General features: G+C 38.2%; 1 protein-coding gene across 1 annotated transcript in view; it reads right to left on the minus strand.

Annotated features, from left to right (window-relative positions):
- The window catches only part of CUBN (cubilin), a 271,085-nt gene that overhangs the window by 109,184 nt on the left and 145,627 nt on the right, over nt 1–16,274 (minus strand). Inside the window, exons 33-37 of the mRNA XM_032349505.1 lie at nt 15,477–15,590; nt 13,699–13,809; nt 12,204–12,332; nt 11,050–11,182; nt 810–1,015 (exon numbers count right to left, since the gene is read on the minus strand). Of these exons, the coding sequence (XP_032205396.1) occupies nt 810–1,015; nt 11,050–11,182; nt 12,204–12,332; nt 13,699–13,809; nt 15,477–15,590 (693 nt within the window). The remainder of the gene's footprint in view (nt 1–809; nt 1,016–11,049; nt 11,183–12,203; nt 12,333–13,698; nt 13,810–15,476; nt 15,591–16,274) is intronic.

The following is a 16,274-nucleotide window of genomic DNA, read 5'->3' on the forward strand; positions in this document are numbered from 1 at the left end:
CTATTCTGAACACTGAAAGAAATATTGCTTCCCTTTTGGTTTCTGTACTATCTATTAATTCCTTGGGGAACAGTGATTTTGTGACTGGAATTCCATCTCCTAAGAAGGATGCCTGGTGTGAAAAGAGGAGATAGCTTCCCAAGTGAAAAGGGGTTCCCAGCCCCCAGGGGACTTGAGGACATGTGAAGGGGTGTTACCAGGCTCCTTCTCTAATTTTTGTTTACCTATTTTACTTTGTTTTACAAAAGAATGGGATGTGTTTTTTAAAAATAATTGGTAAGGGGAAATTGACCTATTGGAACCACATGAGGAATAGCTAATTGTGGAAAAGTCAAATTAGAAAATAAAAATATTTAACATTTTATTCTATTAGAATAAATTCCTGTTGCTATATCTGAGCACTGACTTCGATCCTAAAATAATACTAAATCCTTTGAATTTGAAGAATATAGTGTTGATGAGAACAAAGGAAATACAGTTGATATCAATATATTAAACCTGAGCTACAATGCACTAGAAGGTTCTAAAAAGTATCATACAAGAAGCTTAACATAATATTAAGTAGAAACTAGAGCTTAAAAAGAATACTAGAGCCATTGAGAATGCTTTCCCTTGCTCCCAGTGGGCCAATCATATATAATTGAGTTTTTATAATACATTTCAAAATCAAGTAATTCTTCAAATACAATAAATCTAGGAGAATAGAGTACAGGATTATTCTTAACCTTGTGGGTTACTAAGAAATTTGTTATCCTTCCGAATTCACAACATGTTTTCTGGAAGACAGCAATAAAAAAGAAGCAACTTACTTTTAGTAAATGTGGCTTGAAAGCCTGTACCACTGCCTGAGCCATCGGAGACAAATCTGATCCAAAGGATATGCCCAACAATGGTTGAATAATTGAGGGGGAGGACATTTCCACAGTATCGCCCCACCAAGTGACCGGTGGCATTTCCTTCACGGACCTCCACAAAATCTCTACTACAGTCCTGAGAATCCTCCAACTGGAAAGTTCTAATTTGGAGGAAAAAAAAAATAAAGAAGTGTTTAGGAAGATTAAATTGACAGAATAAGCTTTGGGATTATCCTGAAGCATCTGCTGGGTTAAACTGTTCCTTATAAAACTTTCTTTAACTTTCACTACAATATCTTTGACCCAAATCAAAATTTTTTTTTCAGCCAAATTAATTGACATGTCTTGTATTCAAGAGCTACAAAGACAATTAACACATTGCCTTTGAGGGGTTTTCTTCCTAGGGGGAAAGATTGGGCATTCTTGAATACAGGAAAAAATACATCTTATAAGGAAGAATATCTTAAGTGTCCTCAGATTTAAAAGTGTTATAAGACTTTGAAGCAGAGGTATCACATCTCATTGTGAGGCTCAGTACTAGCTTGATGGAGAGATTTATTTATTTATTTGTTTTGAGATGGAAATGTAAACATCAACTGGATTTAGGCAGAAATGGTGAGCAGAAAATGCATGTCAATGAAAGCACACACACACACACACACACACACACACACACAGGTGGGGCATATTTAGAAATTTGTGATAGGTCTAGTATAGTTAGAACATTGAGCATCTTTAGGAAAACATTAGAAAACCTAGCTGAAGCACTATGATGGGCTAATTCTGCCAGACCTTAAGTGCCAATCAAAGGTATCTGTACTTAATTTCTGAAAAGGCAGAATAAATATGGGATTTGTAATTATATAGGTTAGTGTCCAAAAATGTGGCCTATTCAACTTGCATTATATTTTGTAGTTATGATGACATGAGGGAATGAAAGGTAGGAAATAATATCTATTTCATGATTGTCACTAATAACATATAGAGTCTGAAACATGTAGGTGCTAAATGAATGCCTTCAGTACTTGATCTTAATGTTTTATAAACTTGGATATTTAAATATATATGCTCAATAAAACCCAATCCACATGCCAAGATAATTCAATGGGGAAAGGAAAAGTCATTCTAACAGGTGGTTATTTTAGTAACTGAGTATCAGTATGGAGGAAAAAAAAACCCTCAACATCTGCCTCTCTCCATAAATAGAAAATAATTTAATATTCCTTACAGATGTAAACATTAGAGCTAGAAACATAAAGCTCTTAGATGAAAGCAGAATCTTTACAACCTTGGGGAAGGCAAATATTTCTTAGATTGAATGCAAAAGGCATTAACCATAAGATTAAAAAAATTAATAAATACGACTTCATCAAAAATTAAAATTTCTCCTCATTAAAGACATGACTAAGAAAATGAATAGGCAAGTTTCAGACTGTGCAGGGGGAGACGAGGAGATAATTACATGGCATATATCTAACAAGGGACTCGTATCTGGAATATAAAAGGAATTCTTATAAATAAACTATGAAAAAACAAATAACCAAGTTAATAATGACAAAAGGTTTGAAGAGACCCTTTAAAGAAGTTCAGTGAATAGCCAATGAGAATGTCCAAAGTACTCTGTGTCATTATGCATCAGAACAATGTATAGTAAATACCACTGTAAGTTATCATTTCATGCCCATCAGAATGGCTAAAATAAAAAAGACTGACAAGATCAAATGTTGGCCAGCATGCATGCACAACAACTAGAAGTCTCATATATTTCTGGTGGCAATGTATACTCATGAGACCATTTTGAATAATTTTTTGGTAGTTTCTTATGAAATTAAATACACATCCAATTAATGGCCCAGAAGTTATTTGAGGTAATTACCTGAGAGAAATAAAGGACAGTAGTGATGGTTGCACAGCGTTGTAAATGTATATAATGCTACTGAATTTTGTACATAAAAATAAGTGAAATGCTATTTTTATATGGTAAAAGATACATAACATAAAAAATAGCATTTTACTTATTTTTTACCATATTAAAAAAAAAACACTTGAGTTTTGAGGGGTAAAATTAGATCACCACAGATCTGCTTGAGAAAATTATCCTGCAATAATATATAATGGCAATATATCATAACAGTATAATAACTGGGAAGAGCATAAAGATATATTCTTGTTTTTAGATATATTGAATCTAACATAATGGTGTATTACCAAAGTGGAGCTCTCTGTTAGAGCTAATATGTAGTTTGGATTTCAAAAGAGACTCTGGGGCTGAACTTGGAAATCATCTGTGTGTGTATGGTAAGAGCTGAAAGCATGGCTAGACTAGTTTAGAAATGAATATGTGGGAGGTAATTAATAGAAAGAAAGAATGAGAGAACAGAGATGACAGCAGAAGCTTAGGGGAACACCTACATTTTGAGTATATTAAGAGGAAGAGGAAACAGTAAACACAGGAGTAAGTGTGAAAAAGAGGATAAAAACAAGTTCAATGTCATGTCATAAAAGCCAAGAAAGAAAATGAAAGAGGGTGATACAGAGTGATGATGACTGTCAAATGATACATGGGTTTGAGTCTAAAAATGGGCTATAGCATTTGGTAGTTTAAAAAAATTAGTCACTTTTGAATGAGCAGTTTCTGAGATTCCACTATAGAATACTTTTTCAAACATACTAAGGAATAAAACAGATGATTTTTGTGATTTCCAGAAGATGGTGAATTACAATAATAGCAACAACAAAACAATAACAAGCCTTCTGTAACACAAAGTAATTTGAATTTAAAAATTCTCTAAAATTATTCTGAAATTTTCATGTTCCCCTTTAACACGTATAAAAATGTACCAATGTTGAGGAATCTGAGTGGCTTAGTGGGTTAAAGCCTCTGCCTTCGGTTCAGGTCATGATCCCAGGTCCTGGGATCAAGCCCCGCATCGGGCTCTCTGCTCGGCCGGAGGCCTGCTTCCTCCTCTCTCTCTGTCTGCCTCTCTGCCTATTTGTGATCTCTGTCTGCCAAATAAACAAATAAAATCTTAAAAAAAAAAAAAAGTACCAATGTTGCTGACCACAAATTAAGTCTCAGAAAATATTAAAAGTATCAAAAACCATGTTCTCTGACCACTATAGAATAAAACTAGAATAGAGTAACAAAGAGATTACAAAAGATGCCATAATATTGAAACAAAATGTCTTTCCATGTAAACCATGTGTTAAATAAGAAATCATAATGGAAATTAGAATATATTTAGGACTGAATGAGAATGAAAGCACTTTATAGAGTGGTATGCCTGGGTGGCTCAGTCAGTTAAGTGTCTGCCTTCAATGCAGATCATGATCCCAGGACCTGGGATGGAGTGCTGCATAGGGCTCCTTGCTCAGCAGGGAGACTGCTCCTCCCTCCGCCTGCCACTTCCCCTACTTGTGCTCTCTCATGTTCTCTCTCTCTTTATCATAAATAAATAAATAAATAACTTAAAAATATTTTTTAAAATGTAAAAGTGCAGTCAAAGCAGTATTTAGAGGGAAATTAATAGCTTTAAATGCTTATGAAAGAAAAGAACAAATATTAAGAAAAATGAGCTAGGTGTCTAACCCCCAAAGTTAGAAAAACAAAGCAGAAAAAAACAGAAAGGAAGTGAAGAAACAACAAGACAATATCTGAAATTAATGAAATAGAAATGTAGAATGTACTAGAAAAGACAAAAAAAATCAAAATCTATTACTTTGACAAGATTAATAAAGAATAAACTGCTGATAAAACTGATCAGTAGTAAAAGAAAGCTTAACTGAGCAATATAACTAATAAGAAAAGGACTTAATTTCAGATTCATTAACAAATTTTAAATTTTAATCATGTCCATTAAAAACTGTATGCTAACAAATTTGAACTCTTAGTTTTCTATAAAAATAGAATACAATGAGCTGAAGAAAAAAATGAAAAACCTAAAAATTTCCATTAAATCCAACAAAAATCAGTACTTAAAGCTGTGCACAGATAACATAAAACCAAAATAATGAGCCCTGATGATTTCATAGGGGAACTCTACCAAAGCTTTAATAAACCAATGACCCAAGCTCAATCTAATGCAAAGAGTAACAAAGAATAAAAGAGGGTGAGTCTGAGTCTCCAGCCTCTTGTGGTTAGTGTAATCTTGAGAGCAAAGCCAGTAAAGGGAAGTCAAAGAAAGAAAAGCGCTGATCAACCTAACTTAACAATATAGATGAGACATCCCAAGTAAAATTTAAGCAAAATGGCTCCATCAATTTGTAAAATATATAAGTCTAATCAAAGCTTTAAGGATAGAAGATCAAAAAGAAAATTCAAAACACACATGCACATGCACACGTATCTAACAAAGATAGATGCAAAATATACTGAGAGAATCAATGACAACTGCAGAAAAGGCATTTGATAAGACTCGACAACCCCTCATCATAGATATTCTTAGAAAATTAGGAATAGAAGGAAATTTTTTTAATGGGATGAGAAATGCCTACCAAACACCAACAGCAGACGGAGGTAAAAATTTTAAAGCATTTCCTTTGAATCAGAAACAATACAGAAAGCTGCTCTCATCACTTGGTTCCACATTACACTGAAGCACTTTCCAGGAAAACAAGACAAGAAAAAGAGGAAAGTTTGTAAAGACTGGAAAAGAAGACCTGTAAATTAATATTAATAATAAAAAGAAGACCTGTTTCATTCATTGATAAATATTTATTGCGCACTTTAATGTGTAAGGTCCTCTTCTAGGCACTCAAGATACAGCAGTAGAAAAGGGGGGGAAATATCTTTGTCACTCTAGAGAATACAATGGCTGCTGGATAAGATATACAAAAATCAATAAGGTTTCCTTTTACCTACAAATAAAAATTTAGAAACTGCAACTTAGTCAACATTTACTCAACAATTTTTACTCTCTTCCATATTGCCCTATACTATCATGGGGGTTAGGGGTAGGACAATGAAGAACATAGAGAAAGTTCCTCCCTTTGGGGACCTTCTATTCAAGAAGTAAAGATAGATAGTAAATAAGCAGTTATGTAATGAGGTAGTGATCAGAGGAAAACATGATTTAAGGAATGTGTTATTTTTGGTAAAGTGACTCGGTTATATCTATAAGTTTAAAATGGATGCCATTTTCAATAGCAGCAATCAAAAAAAGGTGTCTGGCTATAAGACCTATATTTTTAAAATGTGAAAGTTTAACAAATGGCATAAAAGAAGACAAAAGGGAATGCAGAGATATTCCAAATTCAAGAATATGAAGAGCAAATAAAGACCCTTCTAAAAATGAATGTATAGTTTGTCTCCCCTTCTGATTTACCCCATCACTTCTCCTGAGGGTTTTGGAGGGGAGGGGGGCGGGGGCTGGGTGAGGCTGGTGGTGGGTATTAGGGAGGGCACGTATTACATGGAGCACTGGGTGTGGTACATAAACAATGAATTTTGGAAAACTGAAAAGAAATAAAATAAAATAAAATGGAAAAAAATGAATGTATAAATTCAATGTATTCCTGTCCAATCTATAAGTATGACTCCATTTACAGAAAGCACTACTATGTAGTGTATGGAGATATATAGATATACAGATATAGATATAGTTCCTACACATATTATACACATATAATATAGCATATATAGTAAAATTATAAAAACATGTACAGAAGAGATACACATACAATTCAAGATACAAGTTAATTCCGTGATGAACAAGTAAGGGGGGCTTTCACTGCCCTGTAACGTTTTATTAATTTAAAATTAATTTTTAGGGCGCCTGGGTGGCTCAGTGGGTTAAGCCGCTGCCTTCGGCTCAGGTCATGATCTCAGGGTCCTGGGATCGAGTCCCGTATCGGGCTCTCCGCTCAGCGGGGAGCCTGCTTCCTCCTCTCTCTCTCTGCCTGCCTCTCTGCCTACTTGTGATCTCTCTCTGTCAAATAAATAAATAAAATCTTTAAAAAATAAAAAAATAAAAAAATAAAATTAATTTTTAAAGAAAAAGGTAATGTAATGGTTAAAAAAATGTAGAGAAAGTATATATAAATTATTCTTTTTTCAGGTAATTTGAAGGAGTTTTTGCTGAGAAGAGGCAAGACAAGGTAAAAAGAAGAAAGAATGACCTGGAAAGACTATAGAGAAGAAACTGTCAAAAGGGGGGAAAATGTCTCAAGAATAGAAAATGTTTAACTTCTCTACTGTGTGTATATTCCAGTCAATGTTCAACATTGTGTTTTGCAAGATTTCACATGACAGTAAGTAGAGTGCTCTCCTGGAGCTCCATCTCAGCTAATGGATTAGGATGACAGACCACCGATGTGGAGGTTCTGGTACCTCAAGCCCTTTTATGGGACGAACATATCAGGCACACCCCCAAGCATTCACTGCCAATCAGAGGGCTGGAACAAACAAGTCAGACTTGCTCTACCCTTGCTTCTCAGGCCAGATACTAGCACTGGTAGGTCTCTAGCCAGACAGTGAGTCTGTGGCTCTCATGATTCCATCAAGCTGAGTTACTACAATATAGATCATCTGTATCGATATTTTAGACACAGGTTTAGCAGCAAGCTATGATCAGAAACTGAGTTGCAGAAGAAATCAGGAAAAAATCCACGTCAAGCTAAGCAGACTACCCATTTGTCCTTACCCCCATTATCTTCCTTAACAATTTATTCTTTATAAGACAAACTTTCTGTCAACAGCCATTTCTTTTCTTTCTTTCTTTCTTTTTTTTTAATATTTTATTTATTTATTTGTCAGAGAGAGAGAATACACAAGCAGGCAGAGTGGCAGGCAGAGGCAAAGAGAGAAGCAGACTCCCCACTGAACAAGGAGCCCAATGTGGGACTCAATCCCAGGACCCAAGGATCATGACCTGAGCTGAAGGCAGCGGCTTAACCCACTGAGCCACCCAGGCATCCCTGAACAACCATTTCTGACAAGCAATTGTTCTGAATACATCTTTAGGATGACTGCCACGTTTAGCACTTAAATTCAGGATGTTTCATTATCCATAACATTATCAATAAAGTGAAATATGCTAAAATTGTTTTGTTTTGGTTTGTTGCTGTTTCTCAGAAAGTAGGAAGAAAAGAAAGAGAGATCATTTGCCTCTGCAAGTGATTTACGAGAAATCAAATCTAAACTTTCTTCTCAAAGTATAATACATGGTCCTGTGGAACTTGTTTAAATGAAGAATCAGGACCCACCAACCAACTAAACCGGAATGTAGGGTTTAGCGAGATCCCACATGATCAATATGTACATTTAAGTTTGGTCCAATAGTCCAGAATATTACCACGTGAAGGTCTTTTCTGTTTGAGTACCACACTGGTATAATCCAGTGACAAATCACAGAAAAGACATTTTATTAGAAATGAGGGTAGGATGATACAAGCATCAAATTAGACTTTTTAAAAAGCTTATTGTTTTCTTGGAAGCCTTTGTTTTAGGCCAGTACATTTTATAAGCAAATCTACCCTCTTTCCAAATACTTTGGCTGAGATCTGTTAGTAAAAATACGATGTGGAACAAAAATAGTACAATCACTGTTTCTCATTATCTCATTTTGATTCTTGAACCAAGATCAATCACTTTTGAAAAGTACTCTGCAAGCATAAAATATATTTTCTGTTAATCCCTTTAAATATCTATTTTATAAAAAACTCCTTTTTAGATTCTATTTCTCTCCCCCTCCTTTTTGTTACAGATTCAACCATAATTTTTCCAGTTTTTCTCCTTATTCAATTTCACCACAGTGTCCACAGTCCAAGCCCCGTGGTTTCGAACTTGACGCATTCCATATGCTTCTCATACAACTCAGGGGAATGCTTCCAAGCACCCATCTGGATACAGTTTAGACCAGGGCAGAAATAACTCACAGACCTTGCCATAAAGCCCTTCTCATTATCCTCTACATAAAGAGCAACATCTTGCTTTCTACAAAATTTATTTTAAAAATAAAAGTCAAGCAAGTAACACAAAATATCAAAGTTAACTTCTTATGGACAAGAAAGGAAAAAGCTGAGTTGTTAAGATTTGTCTATATAATATTTAGGATTTAGGGTCCATTAAGCAGTAAAATGAATGAAACTAACTTTTTTGTGGTTATCTCCTATCTTCTAGAAAGAGCTCAGCATCACCCATTTGGATTTAACCATGAACTGCCACTCTGTTTCTAAGATATTTTAGAAACAGCAGAGTGAGATAATTTACCATTCACTGACCATCTGGTATGCATCAACCTTGTGCTGTATGTTTTACATCCGATATCCTAAACTCTAATGTTGGCCCTTAAATGTATATGATCATCTCCTATAGATGGAATGAATCTCTTTAGGTTTCAAATAAACAGCTTCTTGGCACTAAGTTATCCATAACTTGTCAAGAAATGGGATGTCTGGCTTAAACATTCCCTGTACCTGTTCCCACTCCTGTCACCCACTGAACATCAGACTCGCCAACAATGTGAATGTGGTACAGACTAAAAGAAAAAGACCAAGAAAGAAGCCTTGTGATCTGGCAATTATGAGGCCCAGTAAGCCACGTGAAGGACTTTGTTATCATAAGAACAATAATCCTGGGGGTGCCTGGGTGGCTCAGTGGGTTAAAGCCTCTGCTTTCGGCTCAGGTCATGATCTCAGGGTCCTGGGATCGAGCCCCCATCAGGCTCTCTGCTCAGCAGGGAGTCTGCTTTCCTTCCTCTCTCTCTGCCTGCCTCTCTGCCTACTTGCGATCTCTCTCTGTCAAATAAATTAAAAAAAAAAAAAAAAGAACAACAATCCTGTTTTAGTCATCTTTATATATAAAGCATCTGGCCTGGGAGTGTCACATGCGGAAAATGCGAACACGCGTAGTCTGTCAGTCTGTCGGCACCAATGTGCTGACTGTGTGAGTAAAAATATTGGTTGGATAAAGGAAGACATTTATATCAGATAAAACTTACATGCACAGATTTCTTCCCATATAGAACTTTGAGCTTTTAGTAAAGACAAGGGCAAACAGAAACTTTTCCCATGTGGCAGCTTAACCTCTCCTTGCCTCTCAGGCACTCAGAGGGTGTCTTTGTGTTCACACAATACCACTTGTACCCTGAAGAGGCACCGTCTGATTGATAGACTGAAAGAAATCAACTTCACATGTTTGAACGTGGTCCACGAATGGGGCTATTCTTTCATTTGTAAAATCCTTTCTTAGGTAAATAAATAAAAATAAAATCCTTTCTTGATGCACAGAATGGCATGTCTAGGAGAAGGAGCAAGACCTTTTTTTGAACAAACGGGCCTGTGTCCTCAAAATATTCCTCTTCTCTCAATGGTTATAAGTTATTTATTCTATTCCTTCAAAAATGGAATTGGAATCCAAAATGAAGCCCAACAATATGTGATTTGCTATAATAAGTAACTTTTATCTTAAAATGGCAACTTAAATACCAAAATCATTTCACTCCATATTTGTTAAGTGTCTCCTACCAGCACAGCATGTCACAGGCAACCTCTCCACTGATTGATCAGAAAGGCTCACGTCATTTACCAAGTGCTTTTCACTACCTACTTTTCAAAAAACACATTATTGTTGTTAATATTTATTCTAGACCACTCTGAACGTGTCAGGTTTCTACTATTGCTTCCATATCCAGAGACCATATTCAAAAAGTCTTACAGTTCAATTAGGAACAGACCAGTGATTTTACAAACCAACCATTAAGCTCCTAAAAACTTCCAAAATCATTGTTATGCAAGTAGAGCAGACAGTAAGGTGGATTGGGGTTAGGGATATGGTATAGGGGTGGGGGGAGGAGGAAGGCTTCATTATCATGGGGATTTTTGCTGGAAGAAAGAATGTTAGTATTTCTCTGGAAGACTCTAAATGTGTATAATTCAAAAAAAGACACAATTCCTGTTCTCTGAAAATAAACATGCCACAAGTTAATGTACCAGTAGCATAGGCATATCTTTCTCATAATGATAGGCAGGGCTCTAGAACCATTCTCAAGAGAATTTTAATGCCATTTATAACCCAAACTATGACTAAACAGAGGAAATTTGGAAACAGATTTCCTAAAGTTCCCACCATGTTCTCTAACAGTTGCTTGGACACACATGCTGTTAGCTGTCCGTTCTATTAGTAACCATGCTTCCTTCCTGCAGACTCATTCACACTGAAACAATACACCATTAAAAAAAAAAAAAAAGGATTTACATAAAAGACAGCTGGAGCCGGTTGCCAGGGGAACTGACAATGTTCCAGACACATTCCACATTAGAGGGATAAACTTCCGGGTAGCCAGGGCTGTTGAAGATGCCTTCAGCCATGTGGAAGGTTCCACCACAAGCTGGAAGAAAAGAGAGACAAAGTGAGTGCCAGAGCAAAGATCAAATGCAAGATACCGTAAGATGAAGGAGAAAGAACACAATTGGAGCTGTTAGCAGCATCAAGGGTATCCTATTTCCTTTTCCAATTAAGGAAAAAAAAAAAAAAAGCCCTGTCATATATCATCAGGAAAAGATTCTGAAGACTGAAAACTGTAAGCCACAGGATCAGAAGGAACCTCTATAGTTTCTCTTCTAAAAGCCTTTTCTCGCCGTGAACTAGAACTCCATGTAATAAAATGCATATTTTAATCCCACAACCATTCAGTATTTCTCCCCAGAATCATTTTCAGTGCTGGCCTCAAGCAGAAGGCAGTATTCCAGCTTTTCCCTCTCAAGTGAACATTGAAATGCACACACAAATCTTCTAGATGTCCTGTGCTTTTAACTGCTAATAACAAGGAAGCCAGCAGTGGACCAGGAGCACACCCCTGGCTGGCAGAGCCAGCACTGGGGGGTTCCTCTTTCCCCTCCTGCCTACATGCCACCATCACTATCCATCCTGCCATCCGTGACAACACCGAGACTTGCCTGAGCCCAGCCAAGGGAGGTGGGAGGCCAGGGAGGTAGGAGAGTATCAACTATCCACTCATAAGAGATGTCAATGGACACTGTTGGTCAGGGGCTGCCTACACAGACACATCATCAAAGAGAGCACCCTTCGTTCCATGATCATCTGAGCCAGTGCTCCCTCCTTCCAGAGCTCAACTACTAGCAGCACAAGTCACCAACAGCCAAGGTGTGGACATACCCCAAGCCTCCGTCAGTGGATGAAGGGAAAAGGAAGATGAGGTACAGAGTTTACTACTGTTAGAATTCACAATGAGGAGGTGAATCTAAATTGGAAGACACTAAAGTTAGTCACGGAGTTGATTTCAGGAGACGAGCTCCCAATTCTGAAGGTGTAACAGTCCCAAACGACAAACCAAGGATGTCTACCATGTTTCCCTTAACCTGGTGGCGCCATCTGCTACCCGCTCTCACCTGACGAGGATGCAGCGTACGTAGCATGGAAACCTTCGGCGTTCAGTGTAGAGTCAGAGACAAACCTCAGTGTCAGAGCGCGGCTGAAGGAGGTGATGGGATGGGGCATGGACGTGCCACAGTAGCGGCCTAAACGAGATCACGAAAAGGAGAACAGACATGACATGGCACAGGCTGTTATTTCTTATACCCACGAGAGAACAAAGCAAGAAGAAATCACTATTCCGAGAATTTAAATCAGGGTGGGTGTTTAAGACAATGCCTGAGAATTACACTATAAATACAAGCATAGGAGAGATGATTTATAAACATGATAAAGAGCATTTGAGGGAGATAAGAAAAATGTAGATACCAGGCTCCGAAGGCAACTATTGCTCAAGTCTCCAGCACAGTAGGTCCCGCACAAAGAAATGTACTACCGCTTAAAGCAGAGTATTATAGCGCCCCCCCCAAAAGTGTGGATGCTGGAGCTAGAATACAGGGGTTCAACTCCTAGCTCAGCCATTTGCTGGCTGCAGGACCTGGAACAAGTCACCTAAGTTCTCTGTGCCTCAGTTTCCCCCACTGAGAAAAGAGACTATCAATAATAACGAAACCTCTACCATAAGGGTCTGAGGGTTAATGGGGTTACTATTTATAAAGTTCTTGGACTAGCACCCAGCACAGGTTAAGTGCCTATGGAAGTGTTTGTTAAATAATAAACCCTCATCCTTGGTCAAGTGCTCACAGATAAGTATGTCAAGCCATACAACCAGAAGTGCATGGACCAGAAAGTATTCAAGTGCCCATTATTGTCTCAGGCACCGTTCTGGGCTTTGGGAATAAAGCAAAGAGCAAAACAAAAGTCCCTCCTCTGGTGGAGCTTATGCAGGATAAGAAACTTGTATGAGGAAGTTCAAATATGAATCACTCATAAGGAAGTCTAAATAACCTGAGAGCGTTTTACTTAAAGGTATTTCAGAAACTAGATAGCGGCGATCTTTAATTTTACAGGCAGGCCCCACGATCAGAATTCCAGTGCATGGACTTGCTGCTTTATTTTTTGTTTTGTTTATTTATTGCTCCATCCATCCATTCATTCATTCACACATGAATTCATTCACTGAGTCCTCTATTGCTTCTACTGAGGACAAAACCAGAAGAAACACTCAATCTGAATATAAAAACTGGTCATATAGTAAAAGAAATTTCTCACAGAAGGTTACTGAATGCCAGAATGGAGGGCGTTTCACTGCTATCTGAAGCAGCTGCAACTTTTAAATTAAATTAAAAGACAAATACATAAACCATTCATGTCCTTGAAGATGGACAAGCTGTGTTTCTCGAACCCCACATTAAATCCTGCTTTCCTACCCTCTGATTATTTTTACTTGGCTTATACGGCCCTGGGTATCTACTGGACATGCTCTAACCTTGAACGACAGCCTACACACATGTCAGTCTACAAATGAAACCCAGCCAGGGCCACAGATGCCAAGGAGCGAGCACCGCATACCTCGGAGGGGTGCGTCATCGTGATGGCCGTCCAAAATTTCTATAAAGTCTTGTGAACACGTTGTGCTGCTTTCAAGTTGGAAGTGGTCAAAGGAGAGCGTAATGTGGTTGACTGTAGGAAAAGGAGAGGGGACGAGTAAAGTACAGGCAAACAAAACCTCCAGGAAGAGAGATTTTACCTCTAATCATTCGTGGTGCGCGTTCTCCGGCAGGGAAGCATCGTTGCCTTTGGTTCCTCTGAAGAGTCAAGTTTTTTGAAAATGCCTGTAGAGTCTGAAATGCTGATAGTGGTAAAGAGGGCCCTTGGGGATGTTGCTTCCACGGAGACCACAGGGAGTGTCTTGTTGGAATAGGTGGTCTTAACACCTTTCTAAAATCAGACATTGCTGGGTTCTTCTAGGAAGCGTTTTTTTTTTTTCTCAGTAGATTGGTTTGCTGACTTGTAAAGGAGGCCCTCCGAAAGCCCAGGCATGCAGGGCCTGGATCTCTTCATTTCACTTGAAGGCCAAAGCCAGGGGCCCTAGAGGTTTGGAGTCATTTATAAAGAAAGCTTTGAATTCCTTGCAGAGTGGTAAGTGCCTGGGTGTGTGTGTTTTTTTTTTTTTTTTCTTTTGCTATTCTTCCAGGATCCCTAATCTTCCGAATAGGATCGTTCCCTATTAATGTCTTTGAACCAGTGAGATCTTTCATCTCAATGCTTTACAACTCATTAGAAATTATCCTTACATGCAAAGGTGGGGGACTTCTTTTATTGAAGGCTTAGTTTCTGGCAACTTTCTTAGGCTAAGGATTACTTCACCAACCCCCAGATCATATGCATATCAATAAAGACATTCTTTTGTTAACTCTTAACATCCCCAGAAGGACTGGTAGAGAATATTTCTGTCAAATTCTTCATTTTTTAGATGAGCTAATGGGGTCTCATTAGCTTAAGTGATTTGCTTATTGTCACAAAGGTCACTGTAATTAGAGAGCAAAGGAATGCCTTTCCTACATGATGTCTGAAATCATAAATATTTCCTGAACAACTCAAGGAAAGGCAGGCCTCCTCTGAAACAGGATTCATGAGACCCCAGGGTCACCCTCTGGGCAAGGCATTTTGCTCCGAGTCCTTTGGGGTCCCCTCATTTTCCCTGTCTTGAAAGTGTGGACAGTAACACTTTCTACCAGGTTATTACCGGCCCCAAAAATAAGATTCTATAACTTTTTAGAAGAAAATAATGTAAGCATTTATGAAATGTTTCTTCCAGGCCCGTACTAGAATTTTTTTTTATACCTGCATACACCAGAGACCAGGTTTTACAATGAGCTTCCACTTTGACAGAAGTTCAGTATGTTCATGGCGCTGCGTTCCCAAACTCTGAGTTATCAGTTTTTCAGTCTGTGGTTCTTAGTATTCATTTGGCCATTTTACAACTGACTCGAGTGTCTACTACACTGAAGTCACAGAGGTCAAAACCAATTTATCCATTATTTCTGCTTACCCCTAATTTCTCATGCCTGTCCATACAGCAAGGGCATAGGGGATGTTTCCTCCCCCACTTTGTTAGGACTTGAACCCCAACTTTGTTTTAATTAAGAATAGACAGTAAAAATTACTTTGGGATCCGATTAGGAAATGCTTGTTCTCACGCACATCAGGAATGGGAACTTCCGTAAAAAGAAGAGGAAAGCCACCAATTGTTACCACAGAGGAGATAAGAACATTAGTCAGAGACGGACTTTCCCACAGACACCATCCATCCCGGATCCCTTTTCTTTTTTATTTTTGTTACTTACACGGAGGCTGAGCTTGAATTATCCAGCTGCAGTTCTGATTGTTTGGATACTTGGCGGGAAACAATGGAGAGGATATGGTATCAGAGGAGCTGGTGAGGATGTAGCTTCCACAGGCTGAGAAATGCACAAACACACACGTCAGGTACTTTTGATTTCTACAGACTGTACAAAACAATAATTTGATGAGGAAACACACAAGTGGTTTTCTCCCATTTCTGAAATGCACACCAAGGACGTACTCTGCACATAGACCACGTGAAAGTAGAAATGCACTGTACGTTTATAACAATATTCTTCAATTGCAGGAAGTGGGGAGTGGCAGAGAACAAGATTAAATGGCTATGAATTGCTTGAATCATTCTAACAAAACTCTATTATTGATTCACTTACTTTGCCCACTCATAAATTACATGTATAGGGACAACCTCTTGATGAGCAACTTTTTTTTTTTTTTTAGGAAAATAAATAGTCAATTGAACAAGACTGCGTAAGGATGCCTATGTGTTATCTGAGAAGCACAAAGCTTTGCAGCAGTGCAGAAAGGAGGGTCTTTGGCCAGTTGAAGAGAATAAGGGGTGTCTCACGGATGACCCGGTAGGAGAGAGGAATTGGGGTGGGGAAGACTAGTCCAGAGAGCCAGTGACCTGAGCTAAGACACAGAAGCGAGTCAGGCCTGCGACTACACAGACTTGGCTGAGGGGTGGCGCTCTTGAGGGCTGTTAGAAGTGATGCTGGAAAAAAGACTGGGGCAGGTTCCAGGGCCCTAAGGTAACATCTGAAGGAACTGGGGCTTTTCCC

The sequence above is a fragment of the Mustela erminea genome, chromosome 6, assembly GCF_009829155.1.
Source record: "Mustela erminea isolate mMusErm1 chromosome 6, mMusErm1.Pri, whole genome shotgun sequence".
NCBI lineage: Eukaryota > Metazoa > Chordata > Mammalia > Carnivora > Mustelidae > Mustela > Mustela erminea.